This window comes from Ascaphus truei, chromosome 13, assembly GCF_040206685.1.
Source record: "Ascaphus truei isolate aAscTru1 chromosome 13, aAscTru1.hap1, whole genome shotgun sequence".
NCBI lineage: Eukaryota > Metazoa > Chordata > Amphibia > Anura > Ascaphidae > Ascaphus > Ascaphus truei.
Genome location: NC_134495.1, coordinates 26,578,946 through 26,591,727, shown reverse-complemented (window position 1 = coordinate 26,591,727; position 12,782 = coordinate 26,578,946). Strand labels below are relative to the sequence as shown.

Here is a 12,782-nt window from a genome sequence, read left to right as displayed (position 1 = left end):
CCTCGTTTGGTGCATGAGTATACCTCATAACATGCTATTTTAACTTTGTTGTTTGTGAGTTTGCATTTTGTTGGAATTTTAAGGGATATTAAATGTGTATTTTTTTGGACTTATTGCACTTGGATCAGGTGCTTTCTTTTTGTGTTTTTTGTACATAAAAAAATAAAAAAAATTATATATATATATATATATATTGTGACAGAAACCAGGGGTTGGTAATAAACTCCATATACAGGGCTCCCAGGATACTGAACAGTTTCTGTCCTGTCTAAGCTGAACAGGGCAGCCTCGTGGTACAGGCACTCCATTCCACAGTTTGTCTGCTGCCTGTTTTCTGTCACCTGTCATGCTGATTAGAGTTCAGGTATATAAGACCTGTTTCCTGTTTCCTCTGGGCCCCGCCCAAGAGCCTGGAAGGCTGCTGAACTGCAGAGGGGTGAGAAAGCCTCTTTCCCAAATCGCTTCATTCATTCTGTTAGTTTGTCTAAAGACTGCAAAGGTACTTATTTTGTTGGTGGAAGTGGACAAGCCACTTCCAACTCTGAGTCAGGGACATCTAAGTTTAAGTTATCGCTCAGACGAGCAGCTTTTTGTTTGGCTTTGTTTTCTGTTTAAACTGTGGCAGTCTCAGTGCCTGGGACTGAATAAACCAGGCATAGCCTGTTTAAAGGAACAGTACGTGACGTCTCATCATTTAACCTACCCTAAAAGACCGTGTTCTAACAGTCCCGGACAGACGGCGGAGCCCGGAGTAAGCCGTTTGTCACATATGGTGGAGAATGCGGGCAGAACACTAAAAGGTCTGGGGGTTAAAGAACTTTAAAGAAAAAAAAAAAAAAAAGTTTTTTTTTTCTCTCTCTCCAAACAAGATGGAAGACGTGGTGAGTGCGCTGGTACGCAATGTCGCTGTCCAGAGAGACGCGAATGAAGCCCTGCAACAGGCGAATGCAAACCAGCAAGAGACAAACCGCTTGCTGAAAGAGGAGCAACAGCGGTTCGCTCAGGGCTTAAAGCAGGAACTCGAGATCCTGAGGGAGACTATCAGTAACCTTCCACTGGCAGCGGCAGCCCCAGTTCCGAAAATGACCAGGGCAAGCCACTACCTTCAGAAGATGGGACCCTCGGATGATGTGGAAGCCTATCTTCTCACGTTTGAACGCACGGCACAGAGAGAGGGATGGCCAGAAGCTGAGTGGGCTGGTCTAATCGCACCCTTCCTAAGCGGCGAACCCCAGAAGGCTTACTTTGATCTAGAGCCAGCCGAAGCTAACGTCTATGCAAAATTGAAGTTCGAGATCCTCGCCCGCCTCGGCGTAACCACGGCTGTTCGCGCCCAAAGGTTTCACGCATGGTCCTTCACGATGGATAAAGCCACCCGAAGCCAGATGTATGACCTCATCCACCTCGCCCGGAAGTGGCTACAACCCGAGATCAACTCAGCAAGCCACATCGTGGAACGGTTGGTCATGGACCAGTTCTTGAGGAAACTTCCCTCTGCCTTACGCCATTGGGTCAGTCGGAGTGACCCCCACAATGCGGATGAGCTTGTGGCCCTCGTAGAAAGGTACAATGCAGCAGGAGAGCACCCGCAACCCACAGTCGTGGAGCAACCCCACTACCCGAGGTTCCAGGACTCTTCCAGAGACGGTAAAAGGGTACCGGGGTTAAGGGGAGCTGAAGAGCGGCGACCACCTTCACGCAGCACCAGCAACAGTGGTTCGCACACTAAGGGCAATAGTCAACATGGGGAGCCGGGAAAAGGCTCTAAGTGGGACACAGACTATGTACCTAAATGTGTAAATTGTCATGAGAGGGGCCACACAGCAAAAATCTGCCCACTAAATGAGGAGCCCATGCAATGCAACAGCGTGGAACCTTATTCGCTGTTGTCCCAATGTATGGGCCCTAGCCCAGAGGACCCCTTGAATAACCATCTGTGGGCATTTGTAAAGGTTAATGGTAAGAGGGTTCGGGCACTTCTTGACTCTGGGAGTATGGTCACACTAGTGTCCGAATACCTATTGCCCATTAAGAAGAAACAGGTAAACAGTTCACAAAGAGTGGCAATTTGTTGTATACATGGGGATAATCATGAATATTCCACTGTTGATGTTTTTTTTGAAACAGAATTTGGTTCTTTAGATTTCAAGGTGGGTGTTGTACCCAAACTGGCACATGATGTGTTAATAGGGACCGACTTTCCCCATTTTCTAAAAATGTGGTCCCCAGCTCAGAATAGCGCCCAGAGTTCAATAGCAGACCATAACGAAGTGTTAGAAGAAACAAATCCTTTCCCTTTTTCAGAAATGGAGGTTGACGATGGCCCAAATAAGAAAGGGGAAAAGGAGGAGTGCTGTGAAATTCCCTTCCCCATCACTACTTTGGTAGGGAATACCCCAAATCAAGATGTTGATCAGGCACTTACCACCCCAGTACAGGATAAGACCCTCGCTGACCTAGAGGTCAGTCCTGGGAGTTTTAAGAAGGCCCAGTGGGAGGACCCCACATTAGCGGTAGCAAGGGGAAATATACGGGACCAGAATAGTACTCATGGCCAACCAGATAGGTCACTTGCTTACCCCTACTTCGAGGTAGAGAACGACCTAGTATATCGGGTTGATAAAAGAAAATCAGTTACAACTAAACAATTGTTGGTACCACGGACATTCCGTAACGTAGTATTACACCTCGCACATAGTCATCCATTGGGGGGACACCTAGGGGTGGAAAAGACAAAAGAAAAGGTTCTCCGAAGCTTTTATTGGCCTGGGGTTCTGGCAGAAATTACAAACTATTGTTCCTCATGCCCAGAATGTCAGATCACCGCCCCGTTCAAAGCATACCGCAGCCCATTGGTACCCCTTCCCATAATAGAGGTACCATTTGACCGGATTGCTATGGATCTAGTAGGACCCCTAATAAAGTCTGCTAGGGGACATCAGCATATATTGGTAATATTAGATTATGCTACCCGATATCCGGAGGCAGTTCCCCTACGTAGCACCTCTGCTAAAAACATAGCAAAAGAGTTAGTACTTCTGTTTTCCCGGGTCGGAATTCCTAAAGAGATCTTATCTGACCAGGGAACACCATTTATGTCCCAAGTAACAAAAGAGCTATGTAAACTCCTAAAAATCAAGCATCTCAGAACCTCAGTCTATCATCCACAAACAGATGGTTTAGTGGAAAGGTTCAATAAAACCTTAAAGAGCATGTTACGCCGGGCGGTCGATAAGGATGGGAAAAACTGGGACTGTTTGTTACCATACCTGTTATTTGCCATTAGGGAAGTTCCCCAGTCATCCACAGGCTTCTCCCCGTTTGAACTATTGTATGGCCGACATCCAAGGGGCTTACTGGATATAGCCAAAGAAACTTGGGAACACGAGGTTACCCCTTACAGAAGTGTAATAGAGCATGTTGCCCAAATGCAGGACCGCATTGCTGCAGTCCTACCCATAGTGAGGGAACACATGGAGAAAGCTCAAGAAGCACAAAGGAATACGTATAATAAGGGTGCTAGGGTCAGAATTTTTTTTCCAGGTGATACGGTACTAGTTCTGGTTCCCACCGTGGAGAGTAAATTCCTTGCTAAATGGCATGGGCCATATGAGGTCTTGGAAAGAGTGGGAGAAGTAAATTATAGGGTAAGGCAGCCAGGTAGGAGGAAACCTGAGCAAATTTACCATATAAACCTACTCAAGCCCTGGAAAGATAGAGAGGTCTTGTTAACCCTAGTACCCCCAGGTCCGTCAGAGAATCAAGAAACTGACCCAGAGGTTAGCATAGCTGAAACACTGTCCGTGCATCAGAAACGAGAGGTCCAGAGTTTAGTGAGAAGGAACAAAGAAATCTTCTCTACACAGCCAGGTAAAACTAACGTAATTAAACATGACATAGTCTCTGAACCGGGGGTCCGAGTTAACCTTAAACCGTACCGAATCCCAGAGGCCAAGAGAGAGGCTATAAGTTTAGAGGTTAAAAAAATGCTAAAACTAGGCGTAATTGAGGAATCCCAAAGTGGGTGGAACAGCCCTATAGTTTTAGTCCCAAAGCCAGACGGTACAACAAGGTTTTGTAATGACTACCGGAAACTAAACGCGGTGTCAAAATTTGATACTTATCCTATGCCCAGGGTGGATGAACTTGTAGAGAGACTGGGCAAAGCCCGATATCTCACAACCCTAGACCTAACAAAAGGGTACTGGCAGGTTCCCCTCACAGAAAGGGCAAAAGAAAAAACAGCCTTCTCAACCCCAGACGGCCTCTTTCAATATAAGGTGCTGCCTTTTGGCTTACATGGAGCTCCCGCCACATTCCAAAGAATGATGGATAAAATTTTAAAACCACATGTTCGGTACGCTGCCGCCTACCTGGATGATGTGGTAATCCATAGTGAAGATTGGCAGTCCCACCTTCCAAAGGTCCAAGCTGTGCTCGACGCAGTTCGGTCTGCTGGACTAACTGCTAACCCCGCTAAATGCACTATTGGTCTGGAGGAGGCCAAGTATCTGGGGTATTCTATTGGTAGAGGGTTACTCAAACCACAAACACTCAAAGTAGAGGCGATACAAAATTGGCCAAGGCCAGTCACAAAAAAACAAGTAAGGACCTTTTTGGGGTTAATTGGCTACTATAGGAGGTTTATTCCCAATTTTGCAACTAAGGCAACCCCACTAACCGACCTCACAAAAGCAAGAGGACCGCTAATGGTAAAGTGGTCCCCCGAAGCCGAACAGGCCTTTAGAAGCCTGAAAGAAGCTCTCTGTGCCCAACCAGTGTTGGTCACACCTGACTTCTCCAAAGAGTTCGTAGTCCAAACCGACGCATCTGAGGTAGGGCTGGGGGCGGTACTCTCCCAGGAGTCTCAAGGGGAGGAGCACCCCATCCTTTATTTAAGTAGGAAACTAAATCCCCAGGAGAAAAATTACTCCATAGTCGAGAAAGAGTGTCTCGCAATAAAGTGGGCTGTAGAGACACTCAAGTATTATCTGTTGGGGAGAAAGTTCCGATTGGTCACAGATCATGCACCCCTTACCTGGATGTGTCAAAATAGGGAGAAGAACGCTAGGGTGACCAGGTGGTTCCTAAGCCTACAGCCCTTTAAATTTTCTGTGGAACACAGGTCGGGGCACAAACATGGCAATGCCGACGGGTTGTCAAGGATGCACTCCCTAATATCCATGGTCGCTCACCCCTCGAGGTCTGAGCTGGGGGGGAGGATATGTGACAGAAACCAGGGGTTGGTAATAAACTCCATATACAGGGCTCCCAGGATACTGAACAGTTTCTGTCCTGTCTAAGCTGAACAGGGCAGCCTCGTGGTACAGGCACTCCATTCCACAGTTTGTCTGCTGCCTGTTTTCTGTCACCTGTCATGCTGATTAGAGTTCAGGTATATAAGACCTGTTTCCTGTTTCCTCTGGGCCCCGCCCAAGAGCCTGGAAGGCTGCTGAACTGCAGAGGGGTGAGAAAGCCTCTTTCCCAAATCGCTTCATTCATTCTGTTAGTTTGTCTAAAGACTGCAAAGGTACTTATTTTGTTGGTGGAAGTGGACAAGCCACTTCCAACTCTGAGTCAGGGACATCTAAGTTTAAGTTATCGCTCAGACGAGCAGCTTTTTGTTTGGCTTTGTTTTCTGTTTAAACTGTGGCAGTCTCAGTGCCTGGGACTGAATAAACCAGGCATAGCCTGTTTAAAGGAACAGTACGTGACGTCTCATCATTTAACCTACCCTAAAAGACCGTGTTCTAACAGTCCCGGACAGACGGCGGAGCCCGGAGTAAGCCGTTTGTCACAATATATATATATATATATAAAGAAGGGGGCTGAGCTGCGCCTCTGCTAATGATTGCTGGTATACAGTGTGACTAACTAGGAGTAAAACACTGTATAATAGGTATATAATCTAATGAAATATGAATAAGATAAATTAAAAATAATAAAATAAATATAATCAATAAATCAAATGCAATAAAATAAAACCTATAGCTAAGCAATAAAAGCAAGATATAAACGATCATACAACAAATGAATATCTCCACAAATGGGAAAAAAAGGAGGGGGGGTATAAAAACCAGTCCTCAGAATAGTCCAATAAGTCCAATAAATTCTGGTATAGAGGGTCTCCGGCTGCTCTCAAAGTGGACAACCACATCCACAGGGAATCTAGAAGAAAAGGGGGAAGAGAGAGCGCACACCCATAGCGTAAAATTGTAACATTTAATGAGGGAAAGGGAGAGGGGGGGATAAAAATTGCACTTACAAAGGTACAATATAAAAATGCATTCTGTGATATATAATCACCACCATCCGGTTTAGAACTGCAGCCTCATAGTCTGTGCAGTCCCAGGATGACGTCCCAGTCCAAGTCCAGGGTAGTTATTCTCCTTTGCATTAATGGGGGAGTCCTGTAGAGTAGCTTTGAGCTGGGAAGCCTCTGCAACAATCGCGCGGGTCAATGGGTCCCAACGCGCGGTGATGACGTCAGTGTCATGCGTCTGACGTGATGACGCTCCCTGACGCGTTTCGTCACACAACGGGCGACTTTCTCAGAGAAAGTCGCCCGTTGTGTGACGAAACGCGTCAGGGAGCGTCATCACGTCAGACGCATGACACTGACGTCATCACCGCGCGTTGGGACCCATTGACCCGCGCGATTGTTGCAGAGGCTTCCCAGCTCAAAGCTACTCTACAGGACTCCCCCATTGATGCAAAGGAGAATAACTACCCTGGACTTGGACTGGGACATCATCCTGGGACTGCACAGACTATGAGGCTGCAGTTCTAAACCGGATGGTGGTGATTATATATCACAGAATGCATTTTTATATTGTACCTTTGTAAGTGCAATTTTTATCCCCCCCTCTCCCTTTCCCTCATTAAATGTTACAATTTTACGCTATGGGTGTGCGCTCTCTCTTCCCCCTTTTCTTATATATATATATATATATATATATATATATATATATATATATATATATATATATATATATATATATATATAAAAACACAAACATAACTGCATCAAAACCCAATATAATATAAATATGATCAACAAAACCACAAATATACCAAAATGCAGGTAAGTGGCGGTGCTATGGGAAAGGAAATATTTAAACACAAAAGAAAGACAGAGAAATCCCAAAACAAGCACTTTGATCACATGAGAAATAATTAAACAAAAAGTTTATTGATCATGGACTAGATAACAAGAAAAAGCAAAGAGAAAATATAACATACATATTTAAAACAAAAGGGGATCACTGTCAAAAACTAATATCCCAGTAAAAATGTGCGTGTGAACCCTGAATCCAGTACCAGCACTAGTTGCTGTAGAAAAGGGGGGAAATCCTACCACTCACAGCGGGAATCCAAAGCTCACGCAGAGAGTCATGACTGGCCGGTCCCCAAAGAGCCACTGGAGGGTTACTGTAGATGGTAATATAGTGAGACTGATGGAAACTGGAATATGCCTCACTAATACATCAAGAGCAAGGGCATGCACAAAACAAGAGCAGCCTTAACACTAATTAACCACACATATGACAAAAATTGGAAGGTAAAGTGAAACCAATGAGGCAATCTATCCGCACATGAAATAAAATGCACAAATACTGAGCATATAACCTCCTAATGGGGTGTGCAGGAAAACTAGTGCCTAAAGGTTATAAGTAAACCAATCCACATGGGATAAAAGAAATTCATATAATCATCTCACACAAAATGTCGCAGACCCCACATAAGCTGATAAATACTACCCCATGTTATGTATATATTAAAAATAATAATAGCATATTACGGTATGAGTTTCAGGGGTGGAGGTTGTGGAGAAAATGTTGTCAGAATGTGCCTAGGTAGCTGGGGTCCGGAGTTGTCAGTTCCCCTAAAAATGTACCCTGGAATCATGCCTGATTCTCAGATACATGTAGGCACATAGTCCCAGCAAATTCTCCCTTGAAAATGCTTGCGCGACTCACCGCTGGGGTTTCCTGCTTCAGCGTAGCCCAGAAAGGTAAATGGGGCACAGGGATGTAAAGTGTTCCTGTAACTGTGGGGATCCCTAGATAAACGGGGGTACCCTAGTCAATGCCCAGGTAGTCCAGAACCAGTGTTAGGTTAGTCCAGGATATGTCCCTTAGGCAGTGCATGGGGAATAAAAAGCTGCTAGAAATAAAAGTACACATTTTTATTCTATCTCCCAAACCCAGGGCTTAGAGATGTATTAAACACATTTTATTAATATAGTACATGTGACATACAATGTAATGTTGTGTACTGCAAGTGGACTTTCGGAACCGATGTTCAGATAGACTGCCCGGGCTACCAAGTTGGTGCCAGTAAGTCTACTGGACATAGGAGTACAAAGCAGTTAGAGGATGCCAGAGGTGTGAAAAGCAAATGGGCATGGCAGCAGGAAAAGGCTGAGCACCCAAGTCCGGTGATCAATGGTAGTCATTCCAGGGATCAATGGCAGTTATTCCAGGCTGCCAGTTGTTCTGCCAGACTTAGTTGAGCCTGTCACCATGGGTGACATTGAGGGAACCAGGGGGGGAGGTGCCAACTTGCGCATGTCCCTTGGTTCATTCAGATTTCCAGCTAACATTGCTTTTCCTACCGTTTGTCTCTGATTGGCTGCTTGGGGAAGGAGGCATAGGAAATCGCACTGCTAGACTGCTGTGCAGGCAGGAGAAGGCAAATACTCAATAAGTACATGTTGTAATCAGCAGGAATAGTTCCATAGTAATTTGAAGATTAACGTTACGTGTTCATACTGTATAGTGTACATGGGAAAGAAGTCATTTCTGAGTCTCTGTAGCCATACACAGATTAAAAATATGATGACACATATACAGGATAATAAAGGGAAAAGAAGTAATACAAAAATATATTGTCGCATCTTCTTCTGAATGTAAAATATTTTTCCGTTCATGCCTGTACAGTATGTCTAAATGAAACCTTGTTGAAACGCATATGCGTCATCATATTTCTATATGTATTATTTATTATTTATTAATCAATACTTTTGCTAGTCTTGCTCTTCTTTTCATAATGTTTTTATTTTATGGGCATGCGTGTACTGTACATATGTCTCATTGGGACCTTGTTGAAACGCATATGTGTGTCATCACATTTAGGCACATGCGTGTATGACTTCTCATTCAATGTGAATTTCAAGTCTGAAAAAAAACAAAACAAAAAAAACCTTTTATTGTTTTGTTTCTCGACATGGGCTTGCATAACAATTTTTGTTATTCTTAATAAAAAATCACTAGCTTTTTAATTCTACACTAGTCATGTATACTATACTTTAAGAGGTGGGTGATTTTTATTTATTTATTTTATTTGGGGGTGTGGGGTTGAAAACTTTATGATGACCTGTTCAAAATATTTATTTGAACTAATAATCCAGCATACTGCTGCGCCAGCCTTTAATCTCCTACTTGCCCGCATTTATCCTGGCGATATCTCCGTTTCTAGCGGAGTTTCCCGCGTGGCGGCCGCATTTTTCAGACAAGCGCTAATGGCGCTTATCATTGAAAGCGCCCGCGGCGCGGGAAAACGAAAAATAAAAAAAGCCGTGCACTGCCGCGTTTTAAAAAAACCAGCGGAGAAAGCCGCGGGAGGCTAAAGGCGGCCGCCACTGTACAGCCCTCTTGTGAATTTCAAGGCTGAAAAAAACAAAAAAACTTTTCTTTGTTTGGTTTCTCGACATGGGCTTACATAACAATTTTTGAATCAATGACTAGCTTTTTCATTCTACACTAGTCATGTATACTGTACTTTATGAGGTGGGTGGCATACTGTGATTTTTATTTGGGAGTGTGTGGTTCAAAATATTATGATGACCTGTTCAAAATATTTAATTCAACTAATAATCCAGCATACAGCCCTCTCCCCCCCCCCCCAAAACCATTCATTTGTAATTGCAGGCTTTGTGGCTTAGTGTAATCTTCCCAAGCCCGGGTTCAAACGCGCATGCGTATGTGTGAAAAGCCTGTCTTGGGGCTTTGGCGAGAATGGCTTCTCATTCAATGTGAATTTCAAGTCTAAAGGAAAAAAAAAACTATTTTCTTTGTTTTGTTTCTCGACATGCACTTGCATAACAATTTTTGCTATTCTAAGAATCAATGACTAGCTTTTTAATTCTACACTTTTTAATTCTGCATACAGGCATTCACCGCATTAACATATGCAATGGGACCGGAGCATGTATGTAAAGCGAAAATGTACTTAAAGTGAAGCAGTACCTTTTTTCCACTTATCAATGCATGTACTGTACTTCAATCGTCATATACGCGCATAACTGATGTAAATAACACATTTGTAACATGCTCTATAGTCTCCCCGCTTGCGCACAGCTTCGGTACAGGTAGGGAGCCGGTATTGCTGTTCGGGTCGTGCTGACTGGTGCATGCGTGAACTGCCGTTTGCCTATTGGGCGACATGTACTTACTCGCGAGTGTACTTAAAGTGAGTGTCCTTAAAGCGGGGTATGCCTGTACTGTACTTTATGAGGTGGGTGGCATACTGTGATTTTTATTTGGGGGTGTGGGGTTCAAAACATTATGATGACTGTTCAAAATATTTATTTGAACTAATAATCCAGCATACAGTACAGCCCTCTCCCCCCCCCCCACACAAAAGGCTAAAGTTTTTCTACTGCTTATCGACACCTCCCCCAAAACCATTCATTTGTAATTGGAGTCTTTGTGGCTTAATGTAGTCTTCCCTGTATTTAACAAACCTTTGATACCAAACTGAAGGCCATATACTATTCAACTCAGCAGACATTAATCATACCAAGTTTCTTAAATCACACAAAGCATTTCTACACCTGTCTGTCTTCAGACTGATTTATCTTCTTATCTTTGCAGAGGCAGCTAATAATTTTGCAATATAATTTGTAACTTAATTACTTATTTTAACTAGTTACTTGCTGAATATATATTGTATGTATATAGACAATATAGCATCTTTATTATTCAGGCTTAAAATGGTCCTATCTTCAAAGGGAACTGTGTATGTCTCTTTGTATGATGTTGTGTTGAAAACAACATCCTTTGTCAGCACAATCAAGGCAGGCTTGATACAAGTGTTGGTATTAGAAATCAAAGACAATAATGTATACTCTAGAAAACATTAATTGTGAGAGTCAATTGTTTCTATAGTATTTTACCAGTGACACTATTGTTACAATTCACTAAAATGAGTGTGCATTGTTAGACTATCTCTTAAAGCAAGCTTTTGCCAAGGCATTAGTCACTTCTTTGTTTTTCAGAGTATAAATGAAAGGATTCAAAAGAGGAGTCAAAAAACTGTACAACAATGCAATTAGCCTGTCTTTGTCCATGGAGTAACTTGAAATGGGTCTTAAATAAGTAAAAAGGACACTTCCGAAGTACAATACCACGACAGTAATATGGGAGGTACAGGTAGAAAAGGCTTTCCTTCTTCCTTTAGTGGTACGAATTCTCAATATAGTTAAGATGATATATGCATAAGACACAATGATGCATAAAAAAGGTGTGCAACCTATGAAGGCTCCGGCAGCAAGTAGCACAGTTTCATTTACGGAGGTGTCTGAACAAGAGAGTAAAAGAAGTGGTGGTATGTCACAAAAGAAGTAGTTGATCCTGTTCGTGTGGCAAAATGATAGATGAAAGGTGAAAATGGAATGGACTACCGAATTCATCAATCCACATAACCACGAAAATGATGTAAGGATAACACAGACCTTCTTGCTCATGATCAGTGAATACCTCAAAGGTTTGCAGATGGCCACAAAGCGGTCGTAAGACATCACAGAAAGGAGAACACACTCCGTGCCCACAAACGTGACAAAAAAATATAGTAGAGTAACACAACCTTTATATGAGATTGTTTCATTTTTAGTCCAGAGGTTTTGTAACATTTTGGGGAGAGTTACTGACGTGTAACACATTTCCAGGAAAGATAGGTTGCTCAGGAAAAAATACATTGGTTTATGAAGGGATGGATCGCATTTAGTGATATAAATGATGGTCAGATTACCAGAAAACGTCAAAAGATAAACCACTAGAAAAATACCAAATATCAAGTCCTGTAGATCTGCAAGGTTGGAGAAACCAAGTATGATGAATTCAGTAAATTGAGTTTGGTTTAATGACTCCATGATTTCTATAACCTGCAGTTTATTGAATAAAAAAATCCCAGTTATTAATATTGTAACATTTAGTACAGAATAGATTTACAATACTTTTGTTTTTTGTACATTGCTGACATTACACACATTGTTGTACTGTATATAGAGGTAATGTATACAGATTAAACAAATCCAGGCTATAGAGATGTAAGAATATTTTTTCTAATGAGGGACAGGAAAATTAAGCAACATGTAAAAGAATATACAGCTTTGGGACTGGATGTCAACTGACCTATTCCACATCAGACAAGGGAACCAAGTACATCAGTCTCTATGATATTCTGTTGTGCTTTACCTACACATTAGCCCAGTTCTCAATGCACTTGTTAGTTATTTGCGGTAAAAGTTTTAACGTAATTTGAATAATTTGTTGACACAGAACAGCTTTATTAGTGAATGTGCATTGGTATTTGTATTGAATTGATAGAGGAATCACAGTAGTTAGCATCCAAGACTGCATTACAACAATGTCAGTTGTATCCACTACTAAAGCACTGCGTTGTACTGTTAGTACAGTAGGTAGGCAAACTGATTATCATGAAAACCTGCTTGATTGAAGCAATAGATCTGCTTTGAAAATGGAGGCCCAAATTTATTA

At 42.6% G+C, this 12,782-nt stretch overlaps 1 protein-coding gene across 1 annotated transcript; it reads right to left on the bottom strand.

The window, feature by feature from the left end:
• Positions 1–11,227: 11,227 nt before the first annotated feature.
• LOC142464607 (olfactory receptor 5V1-like) lies at positions 11,228–12,163 on the bottom strand. The gene has a single exon (XM_075567978.1). It carries the CDS (start codon positions 12,152–12,154, stop codon positions 11,228–11,230), a length of 927 nt encoding a protein of 308 aa, XP_075424093.1. The 5' UTR covers positions 12,155–12,163.
• Positions 12,164–12,782: the final 619 nt, after the last annotated feature.